At 48.9% G+C, this 15,662-nt stretch overlaps 1 protein-coding gene across 1 annotated transcript in view; it reads right to left on the reverse strand.

The window, feature by feature from the left end:
• The window catches only part of LOC106893684 (plexin-A4-like), a gene marked incomplete at its 3' end in the record, with an annotated part of 465,431 nt that extends 451,897 nt beyond the window's left edge, over positions 1-13,534 (reverse strand). Inside the window, exon 1 of the mRNA XM_014951857.1 lies at positions 12,278-13,534. Coding sequence (XP_014807343.1) covers positions 12,278-13,456 — 1,179 coding nt within the window. The remainder of the gene's footprint in view (positions 1-12,277) is intronic.
• Between the last annotated feature and the right edge of the window lie 2,128 nt (positions 13,535-15,662).

Raw genomic sequence — 15,662 nt, forward strand, 5'->3', positions numbered from 1 at the left:
CATGTGGCACCTGAGAAGCCCCTGCAAAGGAGCTGTCACCAGGTTAGCATATGCATGCCCACCTGAATGGGCTTTTGAGGATGTCCAGAGGACTGGGATGTTACCAGCAGCTATACCCAAGCTGAACTGGGAGCTCAAGCAGTTGCTGGAGAAGTCCTGAGGTGCTCACCCAGCACTGCTCAGCCATAGACACATGTATCAATGGAAAAGCCAGGAGGGTCTTATTCCTGCAACTCCATTAGACCCCAACCATTGTGTCCCTAGCATGAACACTAGGCATGCTAATCAATGAATTAGTGCTAATTAGTTAATGAGCCTTCTGGTCATCTCACAGAGGAAGAAGTGGGGAGACTTTCCTAATTCCAGTTACAGAGGGGCCAGGACCTTGCTCGGAGCAGTGGAGATTTGAACTCAGCTGCTCTCCATTAGCCTGAGGAGCACGGCCCCAGACATCTCTGGTCACTTCCACCACTGACAATAATCATGAGAAATACCAGCCACGTCCCTGGAGAGAGCTCCCTGCTCTGCTTTTGCCTGAGCTGCACCGTGTAACAAGATATTATGACGTTTCTCTCTGATGAAGTGTCTTTCATCCCGGAGCACAGCCAGCTTTGCAGTGGAGATGATGGCCAGGCCTGCTGGAGATGGAGAAATGAGGAGTGGGAAGGTGCTGGGGGGGGGGGGGGGGGAGATTTGCAAATCACAGAGCTCAGCTGAAGAAACCCTTAAACCAGTCCCTTGTCCCTGGTCCATATTGCCTCCCCAGTTAAGCCCTCCATCCTCTCCAGCTCCCAGCCTCAGCAAGGGGACGCTTGTCGCCTCTTATCAGAGTTGCTGGGCTCAGCAAGTCCCTCCGACAGCACGCTCCGCACACATGCACGCGCGCTCCCATCCAACACAAACTGATGTGACCAATTATACAAATACAGATCTGGCAGCAACGAGCCTGTTTGCTCCGTCTCCGAGTCTCCAGTGAGCATTCCCAGAGAGGCACTACCCTGTTTCTGAGGCTACTGCCTTTGCACAAACTGCAGCCTCTCTTTTTATTTTTGTGTTCCTGCTTTTCACAGAATCACAGAATCTTCTAGGTTGGAAGGGACCTTAAAGATCATCTTGTCCAACCGTCAACCTAACTGACAAAAATAGACACCCACACAACAAACAAGCATCACCATCACTAAACCATCCCTCCCAGCACTACATCAACCCGTCTTTTGAACACCTCCAGGGATGGGGCCTCAACCACCTCCCTGGGCAGCCCATTCCAATGGCTGAGAACCCTTTCAGTGAAAAAATTGTTCCTAATATCCAGCCTGAACCTCCCCTGGCGTAACTTGAGGCCATTTCCTCTCGTCCTGTTGCCTGTGACTTGGGAAAAGAGACCGACCCCCACCTCTCTACACCCTCCTTTCAGGGAGTTGTAGAGAGCAATAAGGTCTCCCCTCAGCCTCCTCTTCTCCAGGCTGAATAACCCCAGTTTTGCTTGCATCTTCAGAGAAAGGAGAGGACAGCACCGGTAAAAGTTGACCAAGAAATGACCTCAACTGACCATGAGCCCTTCGGATCAGAAACAGGAGCCTGTATAATTTGGAGTAAAGACATGTACACAAAACTCTGGCGCACGGTCTCTTCGGTAGAGATGAACAAAAAGCCTCATTGTCCAAGCAGGGGTGGCGTTGACCCCTGCAGAGATTTATTTGGGATAGCCCGACGGGCAAGCGGTGACACTCCGAGGTCTAAGGAAACCGATAGCTCGTTCCTGTGACTCTGAGTCATTCCCCTGGGAAAGCAGCAGGCTTGGGGACCGGCCAAGCCAGTCGGGAGAAACGGGCAGGGGCTGCGTGTGCAAAATGTCAAAGCAGCAGTATCACATGGACCTCCTTCCGTGCATTCCTCTTCCCAAGGGCTAAGCAGAAGTTAACACTCCTTTTCACCCCAACTTTTCCCTTTTAAGGGAAAATGACATCTAGAAATGACAATTATCATAGAATCATAGAATTTCCCAGGCCAGAAGGGACCTCCAAGGGTCATCTAGTCCGACCTCCCCGCAGTCAGCAGGGACACCCCCAACTAGACCAGGTTGCCCAGGGCCTCGTCAAGCCTCTCCTTGAATATCTCCAGGGTTGGGGCCTCAACCACCTCCCTGGGCAACCTGTTCCAGTGCTCCACCACCCTCACAGTAAAGAACCCTCTCCTAATCTCCAGTCTAAATCTGTTCCCCTCCAGCTTGAAGCCATTTCCCCTCGTCCTGTCACTGCAGGCCTTTCTAAACAGGCTCTCCCCAGCCTTCCTGTAGGCTCCCTTCAGGTACTGGAAGGCCGCTCTTAGGTCTCCCCAGAGCCTCCTCTTCTCCAGGCTGAACAACCCCAGCTCCCTCAGCCTGTCCTCGTAGCAGAGGTGCTCCATCCCCCTGATCATCCTTGTGGCCCTCCTCTGGACCCTCTCCATCAGGTCCATGTCCTTCTTATATTGAGGGCTCCAGACCTGCACACAATACTCCAGGTGAGGTCTCACCAGAGCAGAGTAAAGTGGCAGAATCACCTCTCTGGACCTGCTGGCAACGCTTCTTTTGATGCAGCCCAGGATGCGATTGGCCTTCTGGGCTGCAACTGCACACTGCCTGCTCATGTCCATTCCTGCTTTTTAGTTTGTACAGTGATTTTTTTCTGCCCCTTCCAGCAGTACCAGCTCATGTCCTTCTTTCTAAATGACTCTAGTTTTCTGTCCACCGTGCTAGAGAGGAACACAGTACCAAGGATGGTATCCCCTCTTTCCACAACAGCTGGGAACACAGAGCACAGAACTAAGATCCAGGAGTCCCTGAGCTGCAACGGCATTGACAGTTATGTTTTACTGTGCCTTAGCCAACCCTGCTGTAAAACAGGTGTAATGCTGCTCCTCATTTTGGTCTCAGAGGTGCTTCATCAGACCTGTGTCCTGTTAACACCAGTGATGACAAATGCAAGCTCTGGGAGGAAGTGGAAAAGCATTAAATAGGCTGTTTATAGAATCATAGAATGGTTAGGGTTGGAAGGGACCTCAAAGATCATCCAGTTCCAACCCCCCTGCCCTGGGCAGGGACACCTCCCACTAGAGCAGGTTGCTCAAGGCCACATCCAGCCTGGCCTTGAACCCCTCCAGGGATGGGGCATTCACAACTTCCCTGGGCAACCTGTTCCAGTGTCTCACCACCTGATATATAGGGAAACTGTGGCTGCTCCATCACTAACAGTGGCCTCACCAGGAGTCAAATTGACTGTCCCATACCATACACAAAGCCCTTCTGCCACCTGAGCTATAAATGGCCCTTTCCTAACCTGGTGGCATGGAGCAGAAGAGAGCCCATGGATCAGTCCCAAGGGCCAAGCAGCATTTCACCCTGTTCATGCTACCAAAGCAAAATACCTGTGCACCCAACTGGCATCCAGACACACCTGACGGCCATCCATGGAAGGACTAACCAGCAATATGCCTTCCACAACCTCCTCCTACATTCAGCAAAACCCCATGAGTATGACAGTGGTGGGCATCAAGCATCTAGGATGGGCAGGGGGGATCACAAGGAAAGCAGAGGGAGTAGGAGAGCAGAGTCCCCTTGAGGAACAGATGTATGGAGGAGATGTAGGGCTTTCAGGGATCTAGGCACTGCTAAGTGCAAAGATGTTTTGGGGAGTTGCTGACTTATAGGTGTGCCTTGAAGCATCAGAAGCACAGGAAGCCTTTATAGCCAAGTGACTCATCAGACAACGACTCGGGTCCCAGACACCCACCTCTCCTGCCCTCTGATAGAAGAATGTTGGAAAAATATTGCCCAGCTCTTTACAACAAGGCCTATTGTTGGCTGGTCAGCTTCGAAAACATTTCTTTTCTTCCCCAAGTGACAGCGCTGCCATGAAAAACAGGAAGAGATTGAATACAGTAATTTAAACAGTCAAACTCCATTTCCTGCCAAAAGGAAAAGAAAATACCGGCAAAAAGCAGAAGCCAGGCAATATTTGGGGACAGACACTTTGATTATCTTGGACAGATATTTGCACTGTGTATCCGGGAAAAAGCTACAGCGATGGAGGTGACACCTTTTCGTTGCAGGGACTGGAGTCTGTTAGGCTGCAGAGCAGCAGGTGATGCTGTGAGGAAGATCAGGCTGAGGAAGAGACCAGGATCTCCCAGGAAATCAGCCCAGGTTCTCAACCAGCTCCTAAGTTGACAGCCGGGATCATGTGCCAGCAACACACCATCTCTGGGACTTCATTGCAAGCCAAGTCCCCAGCAAGGATCCCCATTCCTCTTGCATCTCCCCAGCAAGCCCTGGAACCCTCCTGCTGCTTAGGGCTCACTCTCTAATACCCTCCTCTTCTTCATCCATGCTTGTATGTCCCACACAGTTGACCTGCTTGGTCCCCAAGGCGGAGGGGAAGGCTTCTCTGCCTCTACTACTGAGTATCCCAGTAGTGCAGTGGTCACATAGGCTTCAAATGGTCACATAAGCTTCAAAATGCACCTATTGTTAAACATCACTATTCCATAGTAATAAGAATCAACAAATGCCCCTGTGATCAAGTCCTGTACCAAAATGGCCCATTTACATCTTCATCCTCTTCCCAAACTGCCTCTTTTTTTAAAGAAATTGAGCATTTCCCAACTGTATCAACAGTTCATCACGAAGTTTACAAAGCACTTTTAAACCACGACCTTCTTTATCCAACTTGAATGCTGTTTTCTGGTTTAAAAAGCTTATTTTTAACCCTCCAGAACAGCCCTTCTTTCTGCCAACACCCAGCAAGTCCATACAGCCTCGCTCCCTCTGCTCCGTACGTTGATGCACCACAGAAGTGGTCACGTTTTGGTGACACACGATGCCCTTGCTCGGTAGCCAAAGGGGATGAAGTTGCTCTCTGTGGCTGTTTAAGTAGGAATGCCTTTGGTATCAGGAAAGGGGATTTAGATTAGACACGAGGGAAAGCTTCCTAGCAGCAAAGACAGATCATGTAGGGAGAGGGAGGAATCTCCATCGCTGGAGGTTAAGAACAGGTGAGGCAAACATCTGTCAGAAATGTTATAAGTAGGGCAGAAGGGCAAATCAGACGACCTCGTAAGACTCATTTTTTTTTTAACCAGCTTCATTTTTCTCTGATTATATGAATTTCTAAGCATCTGGGGTCAAGTGTACGATTTAAATATAAGCTATTAGCCTGTATTTGCAGCGAGGGAAACCAGAAAGGTATTACCTAGAACCGTTCATCACCTGAGTGAACATCACCAACTTGCAAATCAACTGCCCAGACATAAAAATCCATCATTTTTTCCTGATTTACGCTGAAGACTAATAGGACACCTATAACACGGGGACGGGGGAGGAATGCACATTGATCTATTCAGCTCTGCTCTTTTATATTTGCCATTCTGGAAATTCTTCTATCGAGCTGCTGAAATCTGCTGTACACACGTGTGTTTGGAACAACAGAGGCACAGGCTCATTATACAGTTGTGTCTCAGGCCTTTGTCTTCACATTGGGTTAGCAAACCAAACCAGGACAAGTCTTTAGGACATCTGGAGACCCAATGCCTCCAGCCACATGCTGACCAGGAGACCAGGCTGGAAGCCTGGACACCAGCCCAGCTTGCTGCCAGGTCCTACCTGACCTCAGCTTTCCAAACTCCAGCTGCACCAGCAAAGCTGCCTGACCAGAGAAGCTGCAGACTTTGCTCTGTACTATTCCATCCAAGTGGACCGTTCCCCCCACATCCATGTAGTTGTTATAGAATCATAGAGTTGTCTGGCTTGGAAGGGACCTTTCAGATCATCAAGTCCAACCATCAACCTAACGCAGACAAAAATCATCACTAACCCATGTCCCTCAGCATCACATCTACCCATCTTCTAAATACCTCCAGGGATGGTAATTCCACCACTTCTCTGGGCATTATATTGCAGGTTAGGAGACATGTGCTGGGAATGGTCCCCAAGAGACTTCTCCTGCCCTGAAGTGGCCTTGAACAAGCATTACACCAAGGCAGGAAGAGGAGCATCCTAACATGTGGATCCGCTTTGAGACAGTTAACGGTTCTATTAGAAAAATATTTGTTTCCAAAGGCCAGACCCGACCACTCACCAAAATGTGAGAACATGAAGTGAGCCCAGCTGCATAATCCATGGTCTTACAGTTAATACCACAGAGAAGGGCTGGAATATTTCTTCTAACAGTGTTTCTCTGCAATGCTCGGTGAGGGTTTCCCACAGCTCATCTCTACCCATCTGCTCCACACCAGGCACGTCAGCTGTATCTGGTGACACTCAGGATTTCGGCAGCAGAGCTGAAGTTCAGGTCCAGCCTTCATCGCAGGCAGGTTAAGCCTCTATTTGCACCAGCAGAGAAGTATGTGGCATCCACATAAAAAGAGGAAAAACCTCACTGACGGCTTTGTAATTGGTTTTAGAGCTGCTTCAGATACACTAAGAGGCAAGAGCAGCAGTGCTGGTGGATGGCTGGCAAGCAGGACATCAGCAGAGGAGACAAGGCCCTCACAGACATATATGCAGGCTCCAAAATACTTCACCAACCATCAAATATTTTTCCAAGCTTAGCAGCTGGACTCTGCAACCCTTGCAGCAGCCAAGTCACTAATACCTCTTCCCTCGGGCAGCACAGCTGATCTCAGACAGGGCTTGCCAGACAACGGTCACAGGCTTCAAATGGTCACATAGGCTTCAAATGGTCACATAGGCTTCAAAATGCACCTATTGTTAAACATCACGCAGTGGTCACATAGGCTTCAAATGGTCACATAAGCTTCAAAATGCACCTATTGTTAAACATCACTATTCCATAGTAATAAGAATCAACAAATGCCCCTGTGATCAAGTCCTGTACCAAAATGGCCCATTTACATCTTCATCCTCTTCCCAAACTGGTTGAGGCCCCTTCCCTGGAGATATTCAAGGTGAGGCTTGATGAGGCCCTGGGCAACCTGGTCTAGTTGGGGGTGTCCCTGCTGACTGCGGGGGGGTCGGACTAGATGGCCTTTGGAGGTCCCTTCCGGCCTGGGCAATTCTATGATTCTATAGTAATGAAAATCAACAAATCCCCCAGTGATCAAGTCCTGTACCGAAATGGCCCATTTACATCTCCATCCTCTTCCCAAACTGCCTCTTTTTTTAAAGAAATTGAGCATTTCCCAACTGTATCAACAGTTCATCACGAAGTTTACAAAGCACTTTTAAACCACGACCTTCTTTATCCAACTTGAATGCTGTTTTCTGGTTTAAAAAGCTTATTTTTAACCCTCCAGAACAGCCCTTCTTTCTGCCAACACCCAGCAAGTCCATACAGCCTCGCTCCCTCTGCTCCGTACGTTGATGCACCACAGAAGTGGTCACGTTTTGGTGACACACGATGCCCTTGCTCGGTAGCCAAAGGGGATGAAGTTGCTCTCTGTGGCTGTTTAAGTAGGAATGCCTTTGGTATCAGGAAAGGGGATTTAGATTAGACACGCGAGCATTTCCCAACTGCATCAACAGTTAATCACAAAGTTTACAAAGCACTTTTAAACCACGACCTTCTTTATCCAACTTGAATGCTGTTTTCTGGTTTAAAAAGCTTATTTAATAAGAATCAACAAATGCCCCTGTGATCAAGTCCTGTACCAAAATGGCCCATTTACATCTTCATCCTCTTCCCAAACTGCCTCTTTTTTTAAAGAAATCGAGCATTTCCCAACTGCATCAACAGTTAATCACAAAGTTTACAAAGCACTTTTAAACCACGACCTTCTTTATCCAACTTGAATGCTGTTTTCTGGTTTAAAAAGCTTATTTTTAACCCTCCAGAACAGCCCTTCTTTCTGCCAACACCCAGCAAGTCCATACAGCCTCGCTCCCTCTGCTCCGTACGTTGGTGCACCACAGAAGTGGTCGCGTTTTGGTGACACACAATGCCCTTGCTCGGTAGCCAAAGGGGCTGAAGTTGCTCCCTGTGGCTGTTTAAGTAGGAATGCCTTCAGTATCAGGAAAGGGGATTTAGATTAGACACGAGGGAAAGCTTCCTAGCAGCAAAGACAGATCATGTAGGGAGAGGGAGGAATCTCCATCGCTGGAGGTTAAGAACAGGTGAGGCAAACATCTGTCAGAAATGTTATAAGTAGGGCAGAAGGGCAAATCAGACGACCTCGTAAGACTCATTTTTTTTTTAACCAGCTTCATTTTTCTCTGATTATATGAATTTCTAAGCATCTGGGGTCAAGTGTACGATTTAAATATAAGCTATTATCCTGTATTTGCAGCGAGGGAAACCAGAAAGGTATTACCTAGAACCGTTCATCACCTGAGTGAACATCACCAACTTGCAAATCAACTGCCCAGACATAAAAATCCATCATTTTTTCCTGATTTACGCTGAAGACTAATAGGACACCTATAACACGGGGACGGGGGAGGAATGCACATTGATCTATTCAGCTCTGCTCTTTTATATTTGCCATTCTGGAAATTCTTCTATCGAGCTGCTGAAATCTGCTGTACACACGTGTGTTTGGAACAACAGAGGCACAGGCTCATTATACAGTTGTGTCTCAGGCCTTTGTCTTCACATTGGGTTAGCAAACCAAACCAGGACAAGTCTTTAGGACATCTGGAGACCCAATGCCTCCAGCCACATGCTGACCAGGAGACCAGGCTGGAAGCCTGGACACCAGCCCAGCTTGCTGCCAGGTCCTACCTGACCTCAGCTTTCCAAACTCCAGCTGCACCAGCAAAGCTGCCTGACCAGAGAAGCTGCAGACTTTGCTCTGTACTATTCCATCCAAGTGGACCGTTCCCCCCACATCCATGTAGTTGTTATAGAATCATAGAGTTGTCTGGCTTGGAAGGGACCTTTCAGATCATCAAGTCCAACCATCAACCTAACGCTGACAAAAACCATCACTAACCCATGTCCCTCAGCATCACATCTACCCATCTTCTAAATACCTCCAGGGATGGTGATTCCACCACTTCTCTTGGCTTTATATTGCAGGTTAGGAGACATGTGCTGGGAATGGTCCCCAAGAGACTTCTCCTGCCCTGAAGTGGCCTTGAACAAGCATTACACCAAGGCAGGAAGAGGAGCATCCTAACATGTGGATCCGCTTTGAGACAGTTAACGGTTCTATTAGAAAAATATTTGTTTCCAAAGGCCAGACCCGACCACTCACCAAAATGTGAGAACATGAAGTGAGCCCAGCTGCATAATCCATGGTCTTACAGTTAATACCACAGAGAAGGGCTGGAATATTTCTTCTAACAGTGTTTCTCTGCAATGCTCGGTGAGGGTTTCCCACAGCTCATCTCTGCCCATCTGCTCCATGCCATTCACGTCAGCTTTATCTGGTGACACTCAGGATTTCGGCAGCAGAGCTGAAGTTCAGGTCCAGCCTTCATCGCAGGCAGGTTAAGCCTCTATTTGCACCAGCAGAGAAGTATGTGGCATCCACATAAAAAGAGGAAAAACCTCACTGACGGCTTTGTAATTGGTTTTAGAGCTGCTTCAGATACACTAAGAGGCAAGAGCAGCAGTGCTGGTGGATGGCTGGCAAGCAGGACATCAGCAGAGGAGACAAGGCCCTCACAGACATATATGCAGGCTCCAAAATACTTCACCAACCATCAAATATTTTTCCAAGCTTAGCAGCTGGACTCTGCAACCCTTGCAGCAGCCAAGTCACTAATACCTCTTCCCTCGGGCAGCACAGCTGATCTCAGACAGGGCTTGCCAGCAGCTCTAAGTAGACTCATTTAAGGAGAGGACAGCCCACTTAGTTAACACTTTTCAGACACTCCTGTTTTTTCTTCAAGGATCTTCAGGCTCTCTCTCCAGCTGTGGAGCATTAGCAGCTCTGATTCACAATAAAGAAATGCAACCACAAATGTGCTCTAACAGTTTTTCCCCACTGTGTCACCTGGTCCCTGGCTCCTTGCCCTCTCCCCAACCTCTGCAGACCTGTTCCTCCAAATTCAGTCCCATTATAGAATGGTTTGGGTTGGAAGGGACTTTAAAGATCACCCATTTCCAATGCCCCTGCCCTGGGCAGGGACACCTCCCACCAGACCAGGTTGCTCAAAGCCCCATCCAGCCTGGCCTTAAACACTTCCAGGTATGGGGCAGCCACAGCTTCTCAGGGCAACCTGGACCAGTGCCTCACCACTCTCACAGCCAAGAATTTCTTCCTGATATTTAATCTAAATCTCCCCACTTTCAGTTTAAAGCCATTGCCCCTCATCCTATTGCTCCACTCCCTCATCGAGAGTCCCTCCCCATCTCTCCTGCAGGCTTCCTTTAGGGACTGGAAGGGGCTCTAAGGTCTCCCTGGAGCCTTCTCTTGTCCAGACTGAACAACCCCAACTCTCTCAGCCTGTCTTCATAGCAGAGGTGCTTCAGCCCTCTGATCATCTTTGTGGACTCCTCTGGACCCGAACTGATAGGTCAGTCTTCTTGGTCAAGGACTCACCCCAAGGTGCACAAGAAACCTGTTCTCCTTTTTGCTCCTGTCCAAAGCCACAGAAGCCAGGTGACTGACAGGTTTCACACCTCCTGATTTGAGGTCCAGCATTGCAAGCATTAGCACGGAGCACAAGCAGTGCAGATTTGCAAATGCATGGAGAGGCTTAACTGCCCGGGAAAGTAACTCCAGTGGGAAGCTCCCAGCTTAAACCTAAAGGCAGCTCTTTGAATGTGCAGAGGCCTCGAGGCTAAACAAAAAAAAATAATAAAAAAATCAAAGCCAGATTTGGGCACAGCCTTTCTCCCTGTGCCATAGTCCATGGGGAACTTTACAGGTGTGGACAGAAGAGATCCCAACTGAAATGAAGGGCTTGTCCCTCCACACGTTCGGTGTGGGAGCGTGAGAGCAGGGTACGGGCAAGCACCGATGCTGTGGGCACTGGTGTAAAGGGCAATTAGAGCAGGCCTCAAGATGCACCAGGGGAGGTTTAGATTGGATATTAGGAAGAATTTCTTCACAGAAAGGGTTATCCAGCGTTGGAATGGGCTGCCCAAGGAAGTGGTTGAGGCACCGTCCCTAGAGGTGTTCAAAAATATGGTTTAGTGTTTGGGGTTTTTTTATTGCTTATTTCTTATCTATTTTTTTGTCAGAGTTAGGTTGATGGTTGGACTAGATGATCTTTAAGGTCCCTTCCAACCTAGATGATTCTATGATTCTAAGTAAGGCGGGATAAGTCTCCCCGCAATGAAATTTCCATCTGCATTCCTCTTGGTCCATCCTTGTCCTGCAAGGGGAGAGCAGCAGAGATCCCTCAGCAAAGGAGACGTGAGTACGAAAGGAAAGCCGGAGCAATCCCACATCCCAAGCCCTGACTCTGCCTGGAGATTATGGGGCAGGAAAGCGCTCTGGCGTTTCTCCGTATTCCCTTTGCTCAGGCTTGAACTTGCCTCTCACTTGAAAGAGCTAATTAAGGCAGGAAATCAAAGCCCGGAGAGGCGGCTATTACAGCAGCCTGGGTGCAGTGCTGGCTGTAATGCTGATTTCTGTGCGTGGTATCAAAGCCAGCCGCGTGCTGGCGGGGGTTGATGCAGACTTCTGCAGTGACACTTTACTGAACCGACGGAATAAACTAAGGCAATTTCTTAAGACCATTTGTAGGTCAGGTAGACCAGCCTCTTCCCCCATCCTGCCCTTAAATCTCGCAGCATTTAATCCTTGATCTCGAGCCAGGCCTTAATTTTTCAGCACAGAGACGGCACAGAGCTGGCTGGAAACTGGAAGATGAGGGACTTTGATGGTTAATGACCAGTGCTCCTCAGCCCTAGAAGAAACAAAGCCCTGACTTCACAAAGTTTCCTGAACAAATCCTGCTCTGACTCCAGCTCAGGGAAATAAAATTACACCAGTAGACACAGAAACCAGCCTTCGACTTTATCTAGGTCCTATTTCAGTTTAGGTTTGAGCCAAGACTGCACAAGGAGCGTGATTCCACCCCTAATGAATTGAACAGCGAGATAACAGCAACAACAGGCCAATTCCTCCTAAAGATTTCAAGGCCTATTGGCTTAGTTCAGCAGCAAACATAACACGGCTGGGGAGGTCAGAAGGTGATGACCTTCCTCAGCTCCTCCGTGAGCAAACTGAGGCATGAACTGGTTAAATTAGGTGGCATGTTTGGATGCAGGCAGAGCCAGGACTGGGACGAGGCAGTCTCAGTTCCTTGGTCCCTGCTCTAATCGTTGACCTAAGATCTGTGAGCGCATGAGGAGGTCAAGGTTGGGGGCTTAGGGTCTTCACTTACCGCACTGCTACAGGGAATGTCCTTGACTTTGAGCCAGGCCAGATCTAATGTCCCCTCTCCCCTGTAGCAGGACTGCAGTCTGTCCTTAATGCGATCGTTGATCTTCTTCAGGACAAAGATGCAAAGAGCAGACTCATCCAAGGACTTCATCTTCCTTTTCTGCCCCTTGGAGAAGACTGTGAACAGGATATCATCCTCGGGGCCAACACCCAAAGACCTCGCTAAGATGGCTCCAGCCTTAGATAAGTAGGCTGCCTGGAGCAACCGGTACTCCACCCCGTTCTTCTCACAGCCAATGGGCACCTCAACATAGGAGTTAAAGGCTGTGTCCTCCTTACAAAGCCGGACCAGCTTGGAGGTATAAACCTGCTCCTTCGTGGTGGACCCAGGTGGTGAGATCATCTCAGGCTGTAGAGTTAGGAAATAGACAAAGTTACCACTGCTGAAGCCATAAATGTAGTAGATGTCGAAGTCAGGGATGATGGTAAAGGTGTCTGAGGGGATCTTGATCATAGAGGCCACAAACTCGTCATGAAAGACATACGCAAACATCCCGTCTGCCTCGGAGTTCTTGGTGAGCTTTCTGCTGGAAATAGTGGGGAAATACTCAGGTTTGCCGTCCACGGCAGTGGCAATGAACAACTTGTCATCCATGTTGCTGTAAGAAACAATGACTCCAAAAACAGAGCCACTCTCATTCACCCCAGAGAGATAATGCTCCTTCTTGTGGAAGGGCTCCCCCAGCTTGAAGAGGTCATCCAGCCTCAAAAGCTTGCAGATGCCCTGGTAAAGACTCCCACAGGCTATCAATCGATTCTCCTTGTAGTCTATGAGGAGCATTTTGTTTATGTTGTTAGTGGGCGTCAAGGGTTCATTGCAGGTTTGGACTATCCTGGGAGGATAACATTTGGGATTATCTTCATCAGGACCAGTCTGATGGGTCACCAGGACCTTCAGGTCACTGGAGAGTTTGTAGATCCTGTTGACAGCTCCCAAGTAAATGTGCCCAGTCCTTTCGTCAACCACCAAGTGGTTGAAGTTCCCCTCTGCTTGGTCTCCAGTGAAAGTGATGAAGGGCCTCTTTGGGTGGAGTGGCTGCTGCCTGCCAAGAGGCGACACTGTGGTGGATAGTAGGAGGTGAGAAACCAGGCAAGTCCATTTCCACATGGCCGGTGACATGATTAGAAAGGTTTGTATTCCCAAGGGAACGAGGATTAAAAGCTGTAAGAGTCTTCAAAACACCAATTCCCTGGCAGATTTTGCCCTACAAGCAAAGAGAAAAGAAAACAAAAGTACATTACTGTGGAGTATTCCTTCCTCCTCCCTCCTTCACAGCCATGCCATCATCAGAGCGTATTTAATTGCTAATCCTCCCTTTCTCGTCTCTGAGCTCTCTACTTAAAACCAGCACAAAGGGAGCCCTCCTGAAAGAAAAGATGCTGGTGGAAAGAGCAGAAATCACACAGCATAATAATAATAATAATAAATCAGCACCCTTTCACTCTCCATTACACACACACACACGCCCCATGGTGCGGCACAAAAAATTCACTGGAAGCCAGAGCAGCACAGAAGGTTCATGGTAGAAACATCAAGCAATATTGCTGTTTGCACTGCCAACTTTGACCTGACTGCGTATTTGCTATCTAAGGAGACAGGACAGGAGAAGGATTATTATCCTGCTCTTCTGGATGAAGGACTGAAGCCTAGAGAAGGTCAGGGACCTGCCTACAGGGAGAGGTCCAGATGGATGCTGAGCTCTTTTGCAACCCTTGAAGTCTGCCAGGAAGAAGCCAGCACTGGTCTGACATTAACATCCTTTCAGGGAGACCTCGGTCCAGAATGGGCCTGTTTGAACAGGCTCTCTGTGGCTTCCAGATCAAAGCTGCCTCGTGCCAGTCCAGCTTGGAGTACAGACGTAGGAGTTGTGGTGTGCCAACCTTCACAGCCACATCTACAACAGGCACGCAGCCAAGCACGGAGCAAACTGAGCACCAGGTCTCCTCCCTCCCCTGGGCTCTCACCACAACACCGCTCTCCACCCACTGCACAAAAAGCCAAGAAAACATTGTCCTAAAGGGAGATACAGTTCCCCTTGGGCACCTCAGATGACTAAGGAGAAAGGGGTTGCCTAACTATTAGCAGTAATCAAGTCTAAAGGACCATGAAGTAGGAAAACTAACAACCCAGGGACCAGCTTGGTGACTTTCCAGAGGGAAGGGGGTTTCCTTGCACCACTCAATCTCTTAAAATCTCCCAGTTTTTAACCAGGGTGGTGGGAGCAGTATGGGTTTCCAAAAGCTTCTGTAATTCGGTGAGCACATCACCCAGTCCCATCCTTGTGCCGTGAAAATGCATCTTCCTACTCAACACATCCATCTTCTCCCTGGTCCTCCACCTTTTCATGGCTGCTTCTGTTCCAAAAGCAGCTTTGGCCCCTTATGGCCCCACGAAGCATAGAATCATAGAATCATAGAATTGCCCAGGCCGGAAGGGACCTCCAAAGGTCATCTAGTCCGACCTCCCCGCAGTCAGCAGGGACACCCCCAACTAGACCAGGTTGCCCAGGGCCTCGTCGAGCCTCTCCTTGAATATCTCCAGGGAAGGGGCCTCAACCACCTCCATGGGCAACCTGTTCCAGTGCTCCACCACCCTCACCAGCACAAAGGGAGCCCTCCTGAAAGAAAAGATGCTGGTGGAAAGAGCAGAAATCACACAGCATAATAATAATAATAATAAATCAGCACCCTTTCACTCTCCATTACACACACACACACGCCCCATGGTGCGGCACAAAAAATTCACTGGAAGCCAGAGCAGCACAGAAGGTTCATGGTAGAAACATCAAGCAATATTGCTGTTTGCACTGCCAACTTTGACCTGACTGCGTATTTGCTATCTAAGGAGACAGGACAGGAGAAGGATTATTATCCTGCTCTTCTGGATGAAGGACTGAAGCCTAGAGAAGGTCAGGGACCTGCCTACAGGGACAGGTCCAGATGGATGCTGAGCTCTTTTGCAACCCTTGAAGTCTGCCAAGAAGAAGCCAGCACTGGTCTGACATTAACATCCTTTCAGGGAGACCTCGGTCCAGAATGGGCCTGTTTGAACAGGCTCTCTGTGGCTTCCAGATCAAAGCTGCCTCGTGCCAGTCCAGCTTGGAGTACAGACGTAGGAGTTGTGGTGTGCCAACCTTCACAGCCACATCTACAACAGGCACGCAGCCAAGCACGGAGCAAACTGAGCACCAGGTCTCCTCCCTCCCCTGGGCTCTCACCACAACACCGCTCTCCACCCACTGCACAAAAAGCCAAGAAAACATTGTCCTAAAGGGAGATACAGTTCCCCTTGGGCACCTCAGATGACTAAGGAGAAAGGGGTTGCC

Source organism: Calidris pugnax, unplaced genomic scaffold (assembly GCF_001431845.1).
Source record: "Calidris pugnax isolate Ruff unplaced genomic scaffold, ASM143184v1 scaffold158, whole genome shotgun sequence".
Taxonomy (NCBI): Eukaryota; Metazoa; Chordata; class Aves; order Charadriiformes; family Scolopacidae; genus Calidris; species Calidris pugnax.